We start from the raw sequence: 19,533 nt of genomic DNA, 5'->3' as shown, positions 1-19,533 counted from the left end.
AAAAGCCTTTCCAAACTCTCAAAACAGCCACCAACTGGGAATTAGTGTTCAAACCCTGTGGGGACATTTTACTTCCAACCATAATATCCTTGTTCCACAAGGCTCCTGGTCTGAGCCTTCCCACAGTTTCTATTTCCTGGTCCATTCTGTGAAGAAGTCACTGCTGCATGCTCTACTGTTGCTCTACTGTTGTGCACTGAGCTTCTCCGGGGACGCAGCTTCTTCATGGTGCTGGGCTGTTTCCTCAGAGAATGTGAGCAGACACACCCTTCTCCCATGACTGTCGTGGAGAGTGTTTTCCTTACAGCAATGCAAAAGGAACTATTCATTTATTATACCAGTTTTGGATCTGAATGTATATGGTTTAGTTAATTCCAAAGATGGGAGGAGAAAGACCACCAACTCAAATCATCTTGTCCAAATTAATTAAAGCAGGCAAAGAATTAAAGCAAGCTTGTTTTAGGCGTGTACAGGGACAGCCTCCTCCTAGGGCAAGGTTCTAGAGGTCAACCTTGGGTATAAGGAAGACAAAGCTCTTATGACTCAGTGGCCAGGAATTTCCAAATGGAGGATTTGGTGGGCAAAATAGGTGGGGTTACAGAAGCAGAACATAAGCATAGCAAGTCAGTTATGACAGCCCCTGAAACAAAGACTGCCCTAACCGCAGGCAGTCGTAACAAGGGAGCCATAACAACCCTTTCAAAACCAAGGTAGGGCTGCAAGATGGCGGTTAACCCTTTGAAACAAAGGCCTGCCTGCCATTCCTAGAACAGACAGCTGAGTACCATGTGTAGTTAAGGTTACAGGTGGGCAGAGCCCAGTCCTTGAGAAACAGAGGTTTCATCACAAACAGCAGTGAGCCTAGTTTGTCTTTACTGTAAAATGGCTTTTAAGCCTAAGACGGAGGCAGACTAGTTCTTTGGTTTGCCAATATTTTTCTTGTATAGGGATTTTCAGTGCATTTTGAAGTATAAATAAGACCTTTTGTTTTGATGGGGGTTTTGGTTGGTTGATTGGTTTTGAGGTAAAATCTCTCTAGGTAGGCTTGGTTGGTGTGTACTTTCTATGTAAAGTATGTTGGCTTCAAACTTGTTATACCTCTCTCTGTCTCTGCTTCCTGAATCTGGGATTACTGACATGAACCACAGTGCTTAGCTTCAAGTGTTTTCATTTTGACAGTTTCTTTTAATTTTTTTTTAAATCTGCTTTCTTTCCATATCCTAGAACTCTGTTTCACTTGAGACTGAGGCTCTGCTGTTCTGTTTAGAGGTTTTGTAATTGTCAGGTTCCATTTGGATGGGAGGTCATAGAAAGCTGTGTGAGGAAGTAGTGTTTTAGCTCAGAGAGGGGCGAATACAGTGTGTGGGTATACTCGCCTCGTTTGCCTATCTGGGTGCAGTTCTTAGGATCAAAAGCCAGCTCTGGTAGCACATATCTGTAATCCAAGCATGTGGAAGGCTGAGGCAGGGGTATTGCCATGAGTTTGACATCAGCCTTAGCATCAACAACAAAAAAAGTGTGCGTAGTTTGGGGAAAGATCATTGCTGTTTAGGAGGCTGTTGACCAGGCTCAAGAAGTACAGTCAGCTTCGGTCTGCAGGAATTCGAACACTTGAGCCATCTGAGAGCTTGACTGTTTGAAATCTCTCAAGATGGTAAGTGGGTTAGATCATAGCAGTGTCTGTGGCTTCCACCCCATCCACTAGGAAAGGAGGAGCTACGTCCAGACCTCCACACAGCAAGTCATTTTAGACCTCTCCAGGGCTTGCTTGCTTCCCTCTTCAAAAGATCTTTTGGGGTGTGGGGATTGGAAGCAAGTAGGTTGATAATCCATATATCATTTTATATTTTATTTGTTGTTAATTTTGTTTTAAGATAAGGTCCTTTTTATTTAGGACATAGGGAGTAGAGGCAGAGAGAGAGGGGAAAGAGAAGAGGGGGAGGGAAGTGGAGGAGGAAGAAGTGGAGGAGGAGGAAGAAGAACATGAACACATGGAGGGGGTAGAGAGAGAAGAGACAGAGAGGGAAGAGAGGAAGAGCAAGAGTAAAGCAAGGCCTTCTGTAGCCAGGGTTGGTCTCAAGCTCTCTAAGGATGACGTGGACTGAGCCTTCTCCCCACTTAAGTGCTGGAGTCACAGATGTGCAGCACCCTGCCTCACCTATGTGTGTGGAGGCAGACCAAAGGTCAGCTTTAGGTGGTGTTCCTAAGAAGCCTCTACCTTGTTTGTTGAGACAAAATCTCTGACTGGGACCTGGAGCTTGTTGCTTAGGCTAAGGGGACTGGCCAGGGAGCCCAGTCTCACCTGTCTCAGTGTTCCCTGTGCTAGGACTACAGGTGCACACCGCTGTGCTGGCTGTTCATGTGGGTGTGGGGGATCGCATTCCTGTCCTCATGCTTTTGACCTGTACAAATACTTTTACTGAGCTGTTTGATTAGTCTACATTTTTTGGTTTTGGTTTATCAAACATAAGGCAACTAGTAAAAACATAAAGTGTGTGTGTGTCACCGTGATAGACACCGTGACCAAAAGCAACTTGTGGGCGGCAAGGACTTATCCTCTAGGCAAATCAGGTTAGGAACTCAAGGCTGGAGCTGAGAGGTAAGGACTGAGCCGAGGCTGTGGAGACGGGCTGACCCTGAGATGCTCTCATGGCTAACTCAGCCTACCTTCTTACACAACTCAGGGTCACTTGCCCAGAAGTGGCTCCTCCCACCATAGGCTAGACCATCCCACATCAATCAAGAAAATGACCCACAGACTTGCCTATTTGCCAGTCTAATAAAGACATCTTCTCAATTAAGGTTCCCCCCCTATTCCCAAATGACTAGTTTGTGTTAAGTTGACAAAAAACTAACTTGCACAATGTGGAAGAAAACATGGCCCCAGGAGAATGTGGGTGGGTTTCAATTGACGGTGCTGTGATCATTTCCGTTATGCATGTGACTGTCATGAAGCCCTCACTGCGTTGCAGCATCGCATGCTGTGTTGATGCAGTGAGAGCAGCATGCTTTACACCTCTGTGCCGTCTCTCTCGGCAGCTCTCTCCTTGGGGTGTGTATGTGTACTTTTGAAAACTTAGTTTATTACAGTTTTGCCTACTGGTCTTAATTTTATGACATGAAATTTCAAGTTGAAATGGTTTGAAAACACCTCCATTGTTTCTGCGAATGGGGAAGATGAGAACCCAGTTGACATTTGTGGTGCCGGCACCATGGTGTAGTGACTGGTTATGCACTCTGGGGTGCAGAGTGCTCCCCATCAGTGTCTGGTGATGGTGCTGTGGTGCTGCTGGGTGGCCACTCCGCTGCAGGCTTTTCTCCTTTGTAACATTCTACTGCCAAACCTTCTCCTGCAGCAAGTGCCTCAGCTTGATGCCACGGACCTCACTGCAGACTACCAAGCCCTTCTGCTGATCTCCTTGTATGGGGTGAGCAGGTTAGCAGGGCCTGAGGTCTCCACAGACGTGGTGCCTCTCATCCATCCTTCAGTCCTAAGGGTTTCTGTAATGGACCTTTTGCGGAGAGGGAGGGGAAGGATGCCATGAACCCGAGCCTCTCCATCCTGGTTAACCAGGAAAGTGAATGTGCAAACACCTTCCATCTAATTCTAAGTGCCATGCTCTCGTCTCAGAGACCCCCAATCCTTTCATGGTAAACTCATAGAATTCATAGAATTTTACTAAAAGCCATACACAATTTGGAATTAGTTTTTTTTCTTCCCAGTCAAAAGTAAGTAAAAACAGACAGTACTGGATATGATAGTCACTCAGCCCATGACCTCTTAGTGATGGGATTTGAAGAGTGAGTACCATGTGCACACCAAGAGCTATGCATCCGGAATGCAACCACGAGCCCTTTCTTTTGGGCTCATCCCTCCATGTGACCACCTACCCAGGACAGCAGACTTCAGGGAGGAGGAGTCTCTGGCCATCCAGCAAACCTTGCCTTTACATCGTGTTCCTGTGCCCCATGTTTTTGTAAAAGCCAAGACAATCGCCATTTCTCTCAGAAGAATTAATTTATAAAAACGTAGTAAGTGTTCCGGAACTGCAGACACCAGAATGGTATTCCTGTGGCCTGAGTTAGGAAACTGCAGGAGTCACTCATAGTCACTGCATTTGGGGAACAACTGTAGAACTGCTGCAAATTCTGTGGTGTTAAGAAGGGCCGGGTGTGGTGGCGCACGCCTTTAATCCCAGCACCTGGGAGGCAGAGGCAGGTGGATTTCTGAGTTCAAGGCCAGCCTGGTTTACAAAGTGAGTTCCAGGACAGCCAAAGATATACAGAGAAACCCTGTCTCGAAAAAACAAAAAGAAAAAGAAGAAGGGTCACTTCTTCCGACTTGTAGAACTGGCCTCATTCTTGACTACTTCATGCTAGCTGAGGCTCTTCCTTTCACAGCTGCAGGCACAGGACTGAGAATAAGCACCACTTAGTACTGGACACGAGGTGTGTGCGTGTGTGCGTACAGGGCTATCCCTTTATTTTATTTTTTAAGATTTATTTTATGTATATAAATTTTTTGTACATATATTATATGTACATAAAAGACACAATAGCTGTCCTGAGACACACCAGAAGAAGGCATCAGATCCCATTACAGATGGTTGTGAGCTACCATGTGGTTGCTGGGAATTGAACTCAGGACCTCTGGAAGAACAGCAGTCAGTGCTCTTAACCTCTGAGCCATCTCTCCAGCCCCAAAGCTATCCCTTTATATGTGTTTCCAAGTAGAGCAAGACTTCATAAGAAGTCGTGTGACTTTCTTTTGAGAGTAAGTTGACTTGCTCCGGAGTATAGCTTATTGATAAGAGTTTGCCTGGTTGGTATGTGTTAGTGCCTGGGGTCCTTCCCAGCATCATAAAAGGTCAATAAATAAAATAAAAGCATTAAGCCCAGAATTCTAGATTGTTCTTTCTCAGATACCATATAAAACCTTTAAATGTTATTGAGATGCAAGGTTTGTAACTTGATGTATTCAAAATACATGTAATATCTTAATTCCAGGAATTTTTTTTTTTTTTGTAGTGTCTCCTATGGGGTAGTTTGTGTTCATGTCTTGTGTTAGGGACAGGAAAGCAGGAAAAACTTCAGGAATGGGTGAGCACCTTATTGTGGGAGCTGTCGCAGGAAGGAAGTGCAGCTGTAATTAGATAATAAAACCATGGAAGAGATGGTTTCAACTAGAGTAACGTCTTGTATGTCTTAAAAGTCTTCCGTTTCTGCACAAAGTTTTAGTACAGTTAAATATGGTTAATAAGCCCAGAAGTAATTAGGGCAGTGGTACAGTCAGGGACCTTTACAAAGTGGCACCACAAACACCAGCTGCTGGAGAACTTGGGATGAAGCTGCAACGTGGTAGAGCCAGAAGTACTGTAGGGAAGTACTCTGAAGCCCAGGGTGCAGCTGTGAGGACACAGAGACAGGCTCTCTCATCCATTGACCATGTATGTCAGTGGGATGACACCTCTGCAGTATAGTTAGGCTCTTCCTTGCCATTCAACCCAAAAGATGGACTTTTGGACATTTGTCTTAGAAATCCCTTATTTTCACTTAGAAACTTGTACAAATGTTTGTAGTGCCTTTATTATAATAGCCCAAAGCTGAAATCCACCCATCTATCCTTGGGACACCAATTAACCAGGCATTCCCCCAGAAATATAAGGACCATGTTTTCAGCTCATGGAGCAGAGTAGCTGAGCCCAAGGCTACGTGAGAAAAGCCTTCTAGGAGTCTGTTGCTGTGGCGCTTATGAGACAACACAAGTACAGATTTGGAGAACAGTTCAGCTATAGATTATAGTTTTCTGAAATGTGTGTTTCCTGACAAAGCATGATAACATTAGATTGTACTTAGTACACATTTTTAAAAAGTAATTCTTCAGCTAGGTGGTGGTGGCGTGCCTTTAATTGCAGCACTTGGGAGACAGAGGCAGGGTTTAAGTCTCTGGGTTAACTTGGCTTCTTCCCCAGAACAACAGAGAGTCAGAGTCACTTCTCCTTAGGAAGGACTCTGTGATCAAGACTCCACTGTTAGTCACAGTGAGTCCTTTTTAATTCATTTTTCTTTCAGGTTTCTCATCTGTGTTGCTTCTTGGCTCCTCTCAGTGAATGGCATCAGGGTGGCTCTTGTCTCCCTGGCGGCCCAGCAGTTGTGCTTTCTTGTTTAAGCGTCATCTTAAATTCCATAACGCAGACACCTCACCCCGTCTCTGGAGGATCTCCTCCAGCATGAGGAACGCAGATGAAAATCCACACTGCTAGGAACTCAGACACTGAGGTCATCATGGAAGCTCTAAAAAATGCAACTCCTTTACTGATGGTCTTGAGTCGGTTAAAATAATTCTCTAAGAAAATCTCTTTTGATAATTTCTAAATTGATCTTTTTGTTTTGAATGGCTTATTTTGGAGTTGCTTCGTTTAAACCAGTTTGCCTGACTGTGAAGTGCTTGAAGGATGCTAATGTGGTTAGAGTTGGATTACACTAGTGTGCTGGCTAGTCGTGACATACTTAACACATATGTGGACTGTCGAAGCAAAAGAAACGAGTAAGTTGTCCTCTGCCTGTAGGCTTTGCCGAGTACACACTCTGCAGATATATTGAGCACTGAAAGCTGCTGAGTTCAGAAGCCTGAGGAGGGCTTTAGTGCTGTACTTGATTTTAAACAAAACAAGTGCTGATGTCTGTCTGCCTGCCTACCTGTCTGTCTGTGAAGGGGGAGGGGACAGATGGGGTAGAGAGGGAGGGGATGAATGACTGTCTCACATTCCCATCCCTCTGTCTCCACCTCTCAAGTGCTGGATTTCGGGCATGTTCAGCAGTGCTGACCGCTTTGCCTTTTGAGAGTCTGTTACTGACATGGTGTTGCCTGTTACTGTCAGCTGTGAGTTACTGTCCAGTGTGGGATTGCTGATGGTTCATATATGCCACTCCTGATTCCTAGCAACCATCTTGGGAAATGCGTGTTCTTACCTCACCTGGATAGAGGATAAAATGGCAGCTTGGAAAGGTTAAACTAGTTATAGCTGGCAATAGATTCCTACCTGGGGTTCTGTGGATCTCACCACAGGTTGGGTGTGTGAAGGCTGGAGGGAAGCCAGCGACGGCACAGACAGTGGATGAGCCAATGAGGGAAGCCTTATTGAAGGGGCTGCCAGTGAGGTGGGTGTATAGTGTACCCTCAAGTCATCTCCCCAGAGGATGGTTACTGCCCTATCTCTGTTGTTGTAACACATATTAGTTTATACTACTGGCATGTGTACAGTACAAGAAAGTACAGAATATTCTAAGTACTAGACATTATATACTTGGTATGAGATCCTATAAAACAAACAAACAAACCAACCAACGCACCCTCCACTGCTGAGCTTTAAGTCTGTCATTCATAGAGGGCAATGTGCTCCGGAGCCGATGGTGAATGGGATGGAGCACCGAGAGCAGAGAGGCTAAGAACGGGATGGAGCACTGAGAGCAGAGAGGCTAAGAGCTGTTGCACTGTGTGCTGTTCGGTCTGTTTTAAATTGTTCAATGACATAATTTTGAATTATGTGTATTTTGTCTCTGGGAATGTAGGTACCAGTGTCCACAGAGGGCAGAGGGGTCAGATTGCCTGGAGCTGGAGTTACAGAAAGCTATAGGGTACACTTTGTGGGGGCCTCTAGAAGAGGACCATAGGCTCTTAATTGCTGAGCCATTTCTCAAGGCTGGCTACAAGTTTCTTCCCCCCAACTTTCTTACTATATAAATACATTTAAATGACTTACCAATTCTCAGATGGCACCATCATCCACCCGTAAATGTTCTTTCCTTCTGAGATTTAAGCTCGATGCTTTAGCTAAGCTGGCGAGCACAGAGTCCAGGGATCTCCCTTACCGAGTACATCACCATGCCCAGCTTACACAGGCGCTAGGGATCGAGCCTCGGGTCTTCATGTTTATATATGAATGCTTGGCCTACTGAGCTGCCTCCCCATGATAACCTTATTTTTAAAAACTTGAACTCTGCCCATTAACAACAATCCTTCCCTTCTCTTTCCCATCCTCCTTCATTCTACCAGTCTACCCCGGGTATTGTAGTTTAGTCAAGAGTAATTAGTCTCTTGGGACTTGCTTATTTACTTAATATAATGTTTATTTATTTATATATATATATATATATAAAATCATGGTGGAGCATGTATCCAAATTTCCTTCCCTTTTCAGGATGAATGACATTCAGTATTTGTGTTATTACTGCATTTGTTGAAGGTTTCCTATCTTTTTGGAACAGAACTGGTTGACAAGATAGAATGAAATATAGTTACTTTCCTCCGGGAACTCAAATTTACCTGTTTTAGCATATTTATAAATCAGTCTCAAAAGACCACTTGCTGCTCCTTCAAAGAATGGGATTTCACTTCCCAGCACCTACACCAGTGGCTCACAGCTGCCTACGTGGCTAACTCCAGGCTAGGCACAGAAACACACACACACACAAGTAATTGTTTTTTAAAAACGGATGAACGGTTTGTAGATTGTAGAAACAATCACCATGGAACAAGGTGGAGGGTCACCTGAGAAGACGGCAGTGACTAATGAATAGCTCAGTGCCATGGGCAGGCAGTGTGGTGGGAGGTCCCTGTAGAGAGGGCACAAGGGCAAGGGCTCAGCATTGGGAAGGAAGCAGTGTGGGATGTGGGTAGATGCTGCGGTCTCCTATGGCAGATCTGTCACCTTCTGTCCAGTGCCTGCTGGAGCGCCCACCACTGCACCTTTGCTTCCTCAGCTGAACTCGATACAGAGCACACACAGAAGGCCCTGGAGATGGAGCACACCCAGCAACTGAAGCTGAAGGAGCGGCAGAAGTTCTTCGAGGAAGCCTTCCAGCAGGACATGGAACAGTACCTGTCCACAGGCTACCTGCACATCGCAGAGAGGCGAGGTGAGCTGGGGCAGTTCCAGGCTGCCTGCAGAGCTTGGGTATGGGTTAGAGTCCTTGTGCTTAGACCCTAAGATGAACATGACTGCTGTGATCATGCCTGAGGTGACATTGCAATTAAAGATGAAATTATACAGCATTTTGAAAAGTATTTTGTTATTTTATGGTGTTCAGGATCCACCAAGGGTCTTAGACATGCTAGGCAACTACTTACTTGTCTGAGCCAGAAAAAAAAAATGTTGTAGGTTTAAAAGGAAAAGAAATGACCTATAATTATAGTGTGGTCCTTTTCAGGCTGTTTAGTCTATAGGCCACTGCTACCACAGTCAACATCACTGTAGCTGACTTCTCAAATGCCATCAGAGCTCTTCCTCCCCAGTGTTAATAGGAGAACATTTCATTGTGACTGGCGTACAGTTTGAGAGGTTTAGTCCATTGTCATCATGGTGGGAATCATGGCAGCAGGCAGACAGATACAGTGTTGGAGAGCGGAGACTTCTACATCTTGGTCCACAAGCAGCAGCAGGAGAGGATGTACCACAGGAGGATTAGACTGAACATTGGAGAGCATCAGACCCTCCCCCACAGTGACACACTTCCTCCAACAAGGCCATACTTCCTAATGGTGCCACTTGGTATGGGCCAAGCATCCAAACACAGGAGTCTGTGGGGGCCGTTCCTATTCAGAGCACCACATTCCACTCCCTGGTTCCCACAGGCCTGTAGCCAAGACATAATGCAAAATGCATTTAGTCCAACTTCAAAAGGCCCCATAGCCTATCACAGTCTCAACAATGTTTAAAAGTTCAAAGCTCAAAGTCTCTTCCGAGATTCATGCAATCTCTTAACTGTAATCCCCTATAAAATCAGAACAAAATCAAAAAATGGATCACATACTCCCAAAATATAATGGCATAGGTTATACATATTCCAAATGGAGGAATGAAGCCTGTAAGGAAATACTGGATCAAAGCAAGACCGCTGGCCAGACTCTAAACCCTGCATTTCCATGTCTGGTGTCAAATCCTTTCCAAACAGTCCTTTTTCCTGGGCTGGTTCCATCAGGTATCCTCGGGCCCTGGCGTCCCTAACATCTTGGGTCTCTAAGGGTATCCAGGCTTTATCCTCACAGCTTCACACAGTGGCCTTGCAAAACCTTCCTGCCACATGCCTAGCCTCACCTGTTTTCCTTAGTCGTGGCTAGAAATCTCATAACCCCTTTCATGCAGTGGCCTCTCTGGTACTCTATGCAGGGACACCCCTGACACATTCCTGGCCTCAGTAGCTTTCCTTGGACATGAAGGGAAATCCATCCTTGATTCTGAAGCCAGAACCATGTGGCTGTCAAGTTCTGCCTCTTGCTTGGGCTGGAACCTAGCTCCCTCATTCAATTACAACTTCACTAGCTTTCTGTTTTCTATGGTTTCCTTCACTGCCTAAGCTTGGCTGTCCTGGAACTTGCTCTATAGATCAGACTGTCCTGGAACTCAGAGAGCTGTAGGCCTCCAGAGTGCTGGGATTACCATACCTGGACCCAAAGTGTTCTTTAATTTCTTTTCACTGTATGGACGCTTAGCTGGGTGGGTCCCTGCCCTGAGGGCACTACTGCCTTTATTCCATTTGTCATCTAGCTTTTCTTTAATTTGTTTATATCCTTGAGCACTGGCTTTACCTCCTTCCTTCCTAGTGCACCTTTTCTTTTTTCTTTTTCCTTCTTGTTCTTGCTCTCTTCAGCCTCAACACTGTAGCTGTCTTCAGACACACCAGAAGAGGGCATCAGATGTCATTACAGATGGTTGTCAGCCATCATGTGGTTGCTGGGATTTGAACTCAGGACCTCCAGAAGAGCAGTCAGTCAGTCCTCTGAGCCATCTCTCCAGCCCCCACCCTCGGGTCCCTTTTCATTATAGACCTTTATAAGCATGGCATTAATAACCACAGGACACAGTCCAAACTAGGCTCTTTTGGAATCTTGTCTGAAAATGTAATTAATTTAAAAAAAACTCTTCAATTTAGCCTCAGGCAGATTTTTTGAACATAGGTTAAAAAGGAGACACATTCGTCACCAAAATATCACAAGAATAATCTCTAGGTAACATACTAACCCTCTTCTCCACTGAGGCTTCTTGAGCCAGGTCCCAACAGTTCAGATCACCCCAACCACACTGTCTCTCATGCTCTTACTAGTATGGCCCACTAAGCATCCCGAAAGTATCCCATAGCTTTCCTAACACAGAGGCCCAAGGTGCAAATTATACTAAACAAAACCATGGGTAGGACTATCAGAGCAAAACCCTAGGTAGGTCCCCCATGTCCTAACTTTTGTCTTAGTTGGAGTTTTATTGCTGTGTGAAGACAGGATGACCACAGCAACTTTTATAAAGGAAAACATTGTAAGAACTCTTTGTTGCTGAGAAATTTAACTCTGCCCTGTTGAGTTTGGCCCAGCCTATCTTGAATGTATGTTATAAAGCCAGAGGAGGCAAAGATGAAAAGAAAGGTTTCCTCAGATGTTTCTATATTCTCAGGGAGACATGACACATAGCCTCATGGGATGATTACCCGGAGCTGATAGGTCCAAAGGTACTCTTCTCTGCCTGCCTGCCTGCCTGCCTGCCTGCCTGCCAAGCAGTAGAGGCCAGCTAGAACTAGGATCCTCTGGGTTCCAGTCTCACTCAGACCACACCACCACCCAACTTCATGTTTCTCTCCCCTCCCTCCCTCCCTCTCTCCCTCCCTTTTCTCTGGGGGAAAAAAACACCACCACCACCAACAACAACAACAAAAACCCCAAAAAGTTCCTACATAAAACACCCACACAACATCAAGTCTGTGTCCCCATCAGGCATGTCCTGGAGTGTGTACCCATAACATCCCAGAAAACTATTCCCCTTCCCCAGCATCTATCAGTTACAAAGAGCTTCCTGGTTAGAGATAGAACTTTGTGCCCACTTCCTCTTCTCTGTGCTGGCTTTTGTCTGGCATGAAGGTGAGCAGACCTTGTCCATTTCTGTAACAGTCTGTGAGTTCATATGTGTCTTAGTCCAGTTGTGACTGGAAGGTGTTGTTTCCTTGGAGTCAACCAGCACCTCTAGCTCTTACAATCGTTCAGTCTCTTCTTCCATATAAATGTCTAAATCTCGAGGAGGGATGGGAAGAAGACGCCCTACTTAGGACCCAATGCTCTGTCTTACGTTGTAGGGTTGTTTGTTGTGGGTCTGTGTTAACACCCATCAAGAAGCAAGCAGTAGTTTCTCTGATAGAGTTGAGTAAGACTGTGTGTGGTAATGTCAGTAGCAGTAGTTTATTGTTCTGTTCCTCTAGCATAATCATAGGAATCATTTTCCTTCTAGGTTTGTGACCTATCTAGTCTCAGATCTGGGACTCCTTTAGCAGTCTCAAGATAAGCTATGAACCTCAAAGCTGATTTTTCAAAAGTGGGTGGTCACTCCCATAACGTTTGGGCCACTATTGCACCTGTATGTCCCTGGGTTTGTAGCTGGGTGACACCGATGACTATATTTCCTCCTCTGCTAGCATGTTGTCTTAGTTTTCTGTTACTCGGATAAGAGGCTTACAGTTTCTGAAGGTTAGATTCCATGAGGATCGGGACAGAGCATGCAATCATTCAGGCAGGCATGGAACTTCATGAAGCATCCGGATCCTCAGGTGCATGTGCACACACGCACGCACAGACACACACTCACAGAACTAAAGAATGGCGTGCATCCTAGTGACTGACACGCCTCCAACAATGCCACACCACCTAATCCTCAGCTTCACCAACTGGAAAGCAAACACTCAAATCTATAAGCTAGTGGGAGCCATTCTCATTCAGTCCACCACAGCTGCAAAGTACTTCCAGCACCACAAAGGCTATCAGTAGGGCTGGGTGCCAGCTTGACTGCTGATGCACAGTGGCATTAGTGCTCTTTTCAGGAATAGGGCTTCACCATCAGGCTGTGGAAGGAAACCATTAGCCTTTGACAGTAAGTCTTTCACTGAGTCTACATGTTGACTTTCACAGTTCTCTGATAAAACAGTAATTCTCAAGGTGACTTGCTCTGGCCACCTTACGTTTGTGTGTTCTTTAGTGTTGTCACACTAAATGAGGACATTCCCCTGTGACTTTTTTAAGTGTTTCATTAAGTACTAGCTAGACTCTATGGGACATCTGGCAATGTCTGGGGACAAGACTTTGCTTTTAAGTGGGTTAAAGGTGTCCCACTGGATCTCACAGGCAGAGGCACCGCTGAGCTCCCTAACCCACACAGGCCAGCATCAGTCTTCCGATGCAGAGAATGATGGACAATAGTCCCCGCCCCATTACCTCCTTTGTCCTTGTTCCTAGGTCTTCAGTAAACTTAGTTTGATTGGAATTGTAATATGTTTCTAAGACTCACAACTGACCAATTTCTGCAATCAGTGTTGGGAAACATTCTCGGGTTACCCTGGGCGGATGGCGGGCGGACATACCCTAGACACTGAGCGGGACCACTGCTCTAGTGGTTTGTTTCTGGGCTCCAGGGAGCCACTGCTCGTCTTCGCTTTGGCAAAATTCAGTTTTGTAGCCAGGCACGGCAGTACATGCCTGTACTTTGCAACCCCTGAGCCATGGCAGGAGAACTGGACTTTTTTGGGCGTCTTTTTTTCTGAGGTAAGACCTCACTACCTAGCCCTGCACAGCATGGAATTCACTGCAGCCAGGCCAGTCTGAAATACTCAGAGATCTGCTTGTTTCTACCTTCTGAGTGCTAAGATCAAAGGCACCAATGGTATCCATTTTTCTATGAGAAATATAGACTCAGTTTTCTTTATTCGGTAGTAAGACATCCAATGCTAAGAATTTCCATTTTAGTTGAATTTGACAACTTTTGATGTTGTCATATTTTTTCATTAATACTTACTTGACATAAGTTAGGTGAAAGTTTTTCTACTTCGATTAGGACAGCTTTCTAAAACCATAATGACTAATCAACAGCTGTGAATAAATCTGGTGCTCTAAAGGCTGAGGCGGGAGAATCACAAAATTGGGGCGATTGTGAAACAGATACATAGCCTGAACTCATGCTGTAGTCTCAGCCTCCCCTGTGCTGGGATTAAAGATGTGAGTCACTAGGCTAGGCAGGTATAGTTCATTTCCATGTGGTGAATAGCTTGGTCCATCCTACAAGTTCAACATTATTCTTTTCCAGGCTGAGGTCAAAGGCTGGGCTTGAATCCAGAAGACTGCTGACACCACAGCACCCAGCCACACTCTCTAGAGCCCCATGGGGGCGCGAGGGCCGAAGGGGGAGTGCCACTCCCAACCGCACCCACAGTAGCTGTGTCATTAGTGCAGTTGCCCCTATGGGTTTCACATTGGAAAGGTGTGAAAGCTTTGGTGACATCCAATATATTCCAGTCCATCTTGCCTACCTAAGCTTACCCTGACTGGCTCAGAATGACACTGTCAGAACCATCAGCGAAATTATTCACTCTAGTGAACTTGGATATGTATGAGCCTAGAGCTAACCTGACTCCATCCTCATTTGTAGGAGGCTGTGTGTGCTCATACCTAATGTTGAGGAACTGACTGACTGACTGACTGTACCATCTACTTATTTTCTGCTGGGCTCACTCCCATCTTCAGCTTGTGCAAAAGCTTAACTTTCAGTGGGGAACTCGTTTACCTGGTCCATGTTAGGAGCCTCACGGACATTGACTTACCTTCCATCTGTGCTGTTTGTTTTTGTTTGTGCTGCCCCTCGATCTGCAGCTATCTCCTCATCTGTGAAGTCCAGGGTTCAGAATGTATCCATCCCAGGCCCGTTCTCACTCCTAGCATTACTTTCTTGGCTGCTGGTTGGGAGGTGACTACCTAGGACTAAGAGGCACTTGGCCTTGGGCACTCAGGCCCTGTGGCCCTGAGTCCTTCTCATGCTACCACCGTAGAATTAATTGCAGTTTTGGTTACGTTGACACGGGATGGAATTTCCTGACTTCCTTCTGACCCATGAAGACAGCTCTGACCTACCCCTGCATGCTATAGGAGTACCCTGTTCCAAATACCACCTACATGAAAGGTAAGTTAGGACAGCTCAAGACTGGAATGTCATTTGGTGAAGGCATGAACTAGGAGCAAACAGTCTAATTAGCCCAATGAAACTCACCATTTACAATGAAGAGCAAAAAGTCCCATCTCTTTTATCAGAGCCCATGGGCAGCATGTCATCCATGGAAGTGAATGTGGACGTGCTGGAGCAGATGGACCTGATGGACATCTCGGACCAGGAGGCTCTCGATGTCTTCCTGAACTCCGGTGGAGAGGACAACATTGTGATGTCCCCTGGTGTGGGTAAGAGTAATGACAACACTAAAGTCACATCTCTTAGCCCAGCTTCTTCCTCCTCCACTGCTTCCAGTGAGCTGATCAGGTCCCAGAGGACTGGGGAAGTGTTAGCTCTCCTGTGTGGCTCACACACAGCACCCTCATTTCCTGCTCACTGAGCAGTTGCTTCCTAACCCTGACCAGCTTTCCTAATGAGGTGGTTTTGTTTGTCACCACTGCACAGCTAGCTTTTCAGTTTCTTTCACATAAATGATGGAAGGGCAACCCTCGGCCTCAGCTATATATAGGCCCACAGTACTGAGGGTCCGAGAAACTCAGCTATATATAGCCCCACAGTACTGAGGGTCCGATTTCTCAGACCTTACCCTCTCAGCCCTTTGAAGAGCCATGATTTAGTCAGTGATTATGTGTAAAAATCTTGATTCCTTGAAAATCCTTATAAAATTGGAGGAATGCTAAAGGCCAAGTAAGTCATCTTAGCACGAGTGAATAGAAATTGAAGGAGCTAAGTTATCAAAGATTGGTGTCTAATAGAAACTAGTGTCTAATAGAATAGAAATTGAAGGAGCTAGGGTATCAAGGATTGGTGTCTTTTTTTACCATGTATTTAGAACTGAACCTTACACGGCTTTAAAGACTTCTTCATCTTACCACTGTCACAATAGAATAGGTGGTCAGATAGCTTGTTAACCTGTGAACCATACAACTAGGCTGAGGGACAGGATCTCGGACAGTTGTCCTCAATGGCAGTTCCCAAATGCAATACTTCAGTCAGAGGCTTTTTCTACTTTCTTCAACAGAGATGGAATCCAACCCCAGCCAGAATGAAATGAGTCCCTCAGAATCAGCATCCCAGCCACCTGCCTCACCCTCTGCCTGCACTGACCTGGACACTGCTGATGCCCCCCTCATCCAGTCTGATGAGGAGGAGGTACACGTGGACACGGCCTTGGTCACATTACATACTGACAGAAAGTCTACCCCAGGTGTCAGTGATGACAGTGACCAGTGTGACTCAACTCAGGACATTTAAGTGACTTGTCAGCTGTGCGCAGAATCCTCCTGCAAAGCCAGGTGCTTAGAGGTTTTCAATTTTACACAATTGCTAATGGGATGTAAGAACCATTAGAGAAGCGCTCACAATAAAGCTTATGGAATAAACACTGTGCAGCCGGTGAGTATATGGGTTGTACAGAGGCACCATGCCCTACCATACTGGGAGGCAGAGTCTGTTATGTTAGCAATAAGCAATAGTGGTCAAATCGGGATCTGAAGAACTTAATTTTACAACCTGGGAAAGAAACTTGCTTCCCAAGGTCCCCAGGGCACGAGCTAGCCTACTTACAGCCCAGAATGGTGAGTAGTGCCACAGACATGCCTCTGTAGCTCCGCTCTCTGGCCCACTGACCAAAGAAAGCCCAGTCCCTTCCCACAAGACAGACAAAATGTCCAAAAAACGTGTTTTTATTATTAAACCTTGTAGTACAAACCTGAAAAGTAAACAAAGAACTGGCAATAACCACACAGAGCCTCCCGGCGGGAGGGGTGCAGAGCAGCGCTAATAAATTAAATGTCGAACTGTAAGCCATAGGCGAAAGGTTACTGACAAAGAGGGAAAAGTCCACAGCAAGGCCATAGAAACTGGACGACCACATTGGAAACACTCGACTGTTAGGTAATCGTTAAATAGTCCAAAGCAGTTCAGTCCTCTGCAACAACAGCCACCAAAGTGGATCCTAGACGTTCCTGGCAGTCACCACTGGCGAGCTCAGTGCAATATGGGTAGCTACGGACTGATCCAATTATGAAACAAACAACAGCTTGTGAAAACAGCTTCCCTTTTTTATTCCACACATACTGTACACACAGCCGGAGAAGGGCAACAGTTACTCCACTACCATGTCCTGTTGCTGTTGAGTGATGTAAGCAGCACTTATACATGTCACAAGAGAACCCTGTAAGCATCCAATCAGCCGATGAAGAAACGGAAACGTAAGGCTTTTCTCCATCTTCTCTCACCCCTTCCCTCCCCACCAAGAAAAGGCTCAAGTATTTAAAACAATTTACAGGAGTATGTACAAAAGGGATGAGTTTTTTTTTTCTTTTTTTCTTTTTTGTTAAAACATGAAGAGAAAAAATAGACAAGAGGAGCACAGATGTGTTTTCACATTCAAAAAGAACTGCAGACTTAGTGGCTCTAAGTGTGAGGGAAACAAAGATTAATGCTGATGTGAGGGACATAAGCAGAGATGGAGGTGGAATGTCGGGAAATTGCACATGGATGACAGGGAAGCACTTACAGTCAACTGCTGTTCCTTTTCCTCAAGGATGCTATTGAAGGGCTTTTTGTTTTTTTTGTTTTTTGTTTTTTTTTGATAAAGTAGCCAACAGCACCAAAAAAAAAAAAAAAAAAAAAAAAAAAAAAAAAAATAACAATGGATTTCCTAATGAAATCAGGCACAGGTCTCCCTCGGTGACCCTCCAAGGCAGGCAGTCTTTGTCTTTGTCTCCCTCTCCCTCAAACGGATGCATAGTGATGTGCTGGTATGAGAACCTCGTCACTCAAACCTCACAGTTTGCCTTCAGCTGCCATAACCGCCCAGCCAAAGAAACAGGGCTCTCCGGTTCCAAAACTTACAAGCTCCCTCCGCACGTGACAGAAGAAAAGACAGCCAAAGTAAAGCCATTTCAAGTTTTCTTTTTTCTGTATGTGTGTGTGTGTGTGTGTGTCTTCTATCCCTTTTCCAATCTAGAAAAATCTCGTCTGACTGATGGTTTTAAAATTTGTTCTCCAAACTTCACCATCTTCAAAAAAGGGTTAAAAAGCCTTTATTCCTCAACAGTTACCAAACAAAACAGAACAAAAATAAACAAACAAAAGAAGGCTTTTCTCAGCCATGGGGCGATACAAATTAATACAGCCCCTCAAGGGTTTTAGACAGTGAGTGTACGGCAGCTTCCAAACCTGACTGCAGTATCTAGATATCTACGTACAAAAACTTGAACAGTTTAATGCTAAAACAAAATCAGTTCTCTAAAACCAGAAGAAACTCTTCTTTAGAGCTAGTGCAAAGACAGCTTGTATCCTACAGCAAGTACTCCAAACTAGAATATAGTAATTACAAAAAATATATAAGTGACCATGGGTTCGGCATCTTCATGAGGATGGGAGCCGAGATGGCGGCACGTCCACGGTCGCTCTCTTGCGGGGACCTCTTTTTGGTGTGGGTTTGTTGAGACAGTTCTCGATGCCACCGTGTTTGCCAGACACTTTACCACATATCTGGTTGACCAAACTGATGATCTGCTCCTGCCAGGACAGACAGACAACATTAAGTTAGTGCAGCAGAGGGGTCCCAGGCACCAAATCCTATAACTTATCAGTGTGTGTCACTGGACAGCAGCAGGCTTTCTAAGTAGCTTTAGGAGTCAGAGATGCAGAGGACTTGTGAACAGGGCAGGGAGATACCTACGGAAAGCCCTGTGGCTGACCAGACTGCTGAGCACCGTACACACCTCGCTGCCTCGTGGGGGATCTGACACTTTATATAACTCTCATAAAGAACTCAGATGCCTCCACACTCTCCGTCTCCTGAAACTGCTTCAGATAGGTGGAAATAGGGTAAAAGCTGAGGCTGCAGGCCCTCTCTGAGAGCCAACAGGACAAGAAAAATCCAGAAATTTAACAACAGCATCCAAATATGAGACGTTACAGATTGAAGCTTTGCTAAAGTTCTCTAGCATGTGACATCCAGCAGCTCACATGACTCATTGTGTGTGACCTCTGCATTAGAGGGGAAAATGGGTCAGCGATATCCCTTTATTTCACCCAAGAGGACCATGCAACTCTCTACTAAAAGGTATCCATAGCTGGGTATGGTGGCACACATGTGCAATCACAGCTCTGCAGAGGTTCTAGCAGAACATACTTGGGACCAGCCAGGGACACAAAGGAAGGAGATGTCTCAAAAACAAGAGAGCATAGGCAAGAAGCCTACCCCTGCACCAGGAGTGAGGAATGGAGGCAGCCTGGACACAAGACTCCAGGTTCACACAGTCAAGTTCTGCCTCTAAAAAGCCTACAAACAGTTGAAGGATGTGACATAGTCCCCTGCCTCCTCAAAACCAGCTCCTTTGTGAAAGCCTTGCCTGGCTATCTTCAGGCCTGGGAGCCCTGCTCTTCCTGGGAGCTTCACAGTACATCTGGAACCCCTTGTGTATCTGTCATTGGGCTGCACAAGGAGTAAACTAAGAGCTTGTGTCTATCGTACAGCTATCCTACAGCT

At 45.4% G+C, this 19,533-nt stretch overlaps 2 protein-coding genes across 4 annotated transcripts in view; one reads left to right on the top strand and one right to left on the bottom strand.

Moving 5' to 3' along the window:
- Dtnbp1 (dystrobrevin binding protein 1) overlaps nt 1–16,408 on the top strand; it is an 80,542-nt gene extending 64,134 nt beyond the window's left edge. For both annotated transcript variants that reach the window (XM_021180049.1, XM_021180050.2), the window contains exons 8-10: nt 8,764–8,919; nt 15,110–15,253; nt 16,048–16,408. In XM_021180049.1, coding sequence (XP_021035708.1) covers nt 8,764–8,919; nt 15,110–15,253; nt 16,048–16,280 — 533 coding nt within the window. In that variant the 3' untranslated portion in view covers nt 16,281–16,408. The remainder of the gene's footprint in view (nt 1–8,763; nt 8,920–15,109; nt 15,254–16,047) is intronic.
- Nucleotides 16,409–17,633: 1,225 nt separating this feature from the next.
- Nucleotides 17,634–19,533, bottom strand: part of Jarid2 (jumonji and AT-rich interaction domain containing 2) — a 184,813-nt gene continuing 182,913 nt past the window's right edge. For both annotated transcript variants that reach the window (XM_021180733.2, XM_029468328.1), the window contains one exon: nt 17,634–18,557. In XM_021180733.2, coding sequence (XP_021036392.1) covers nt 18,405–18,557 — 153 coding nt within the window. In that variant the 3' untranslated portion in view covers nt 17,634–18,404. The remainder of the gene's footprint in view (nt 18,558–19,533) is intronic.

Source organism: Mus caroli, chromosome 13 (assembly GCF_900094665.2).
Source record: "Mus caroli chromosome 13, CAROLI_EIJ_v1.1, whole genome shotgun sequence".
NCBI lineage: Eukaryota > Metazoa > Chordata > Mammalia > Rodentia > Muridae > Mus > Mus caroli.
This window is presented reverse-complemented; position numbering and strand designations above follow the sequence as displayed.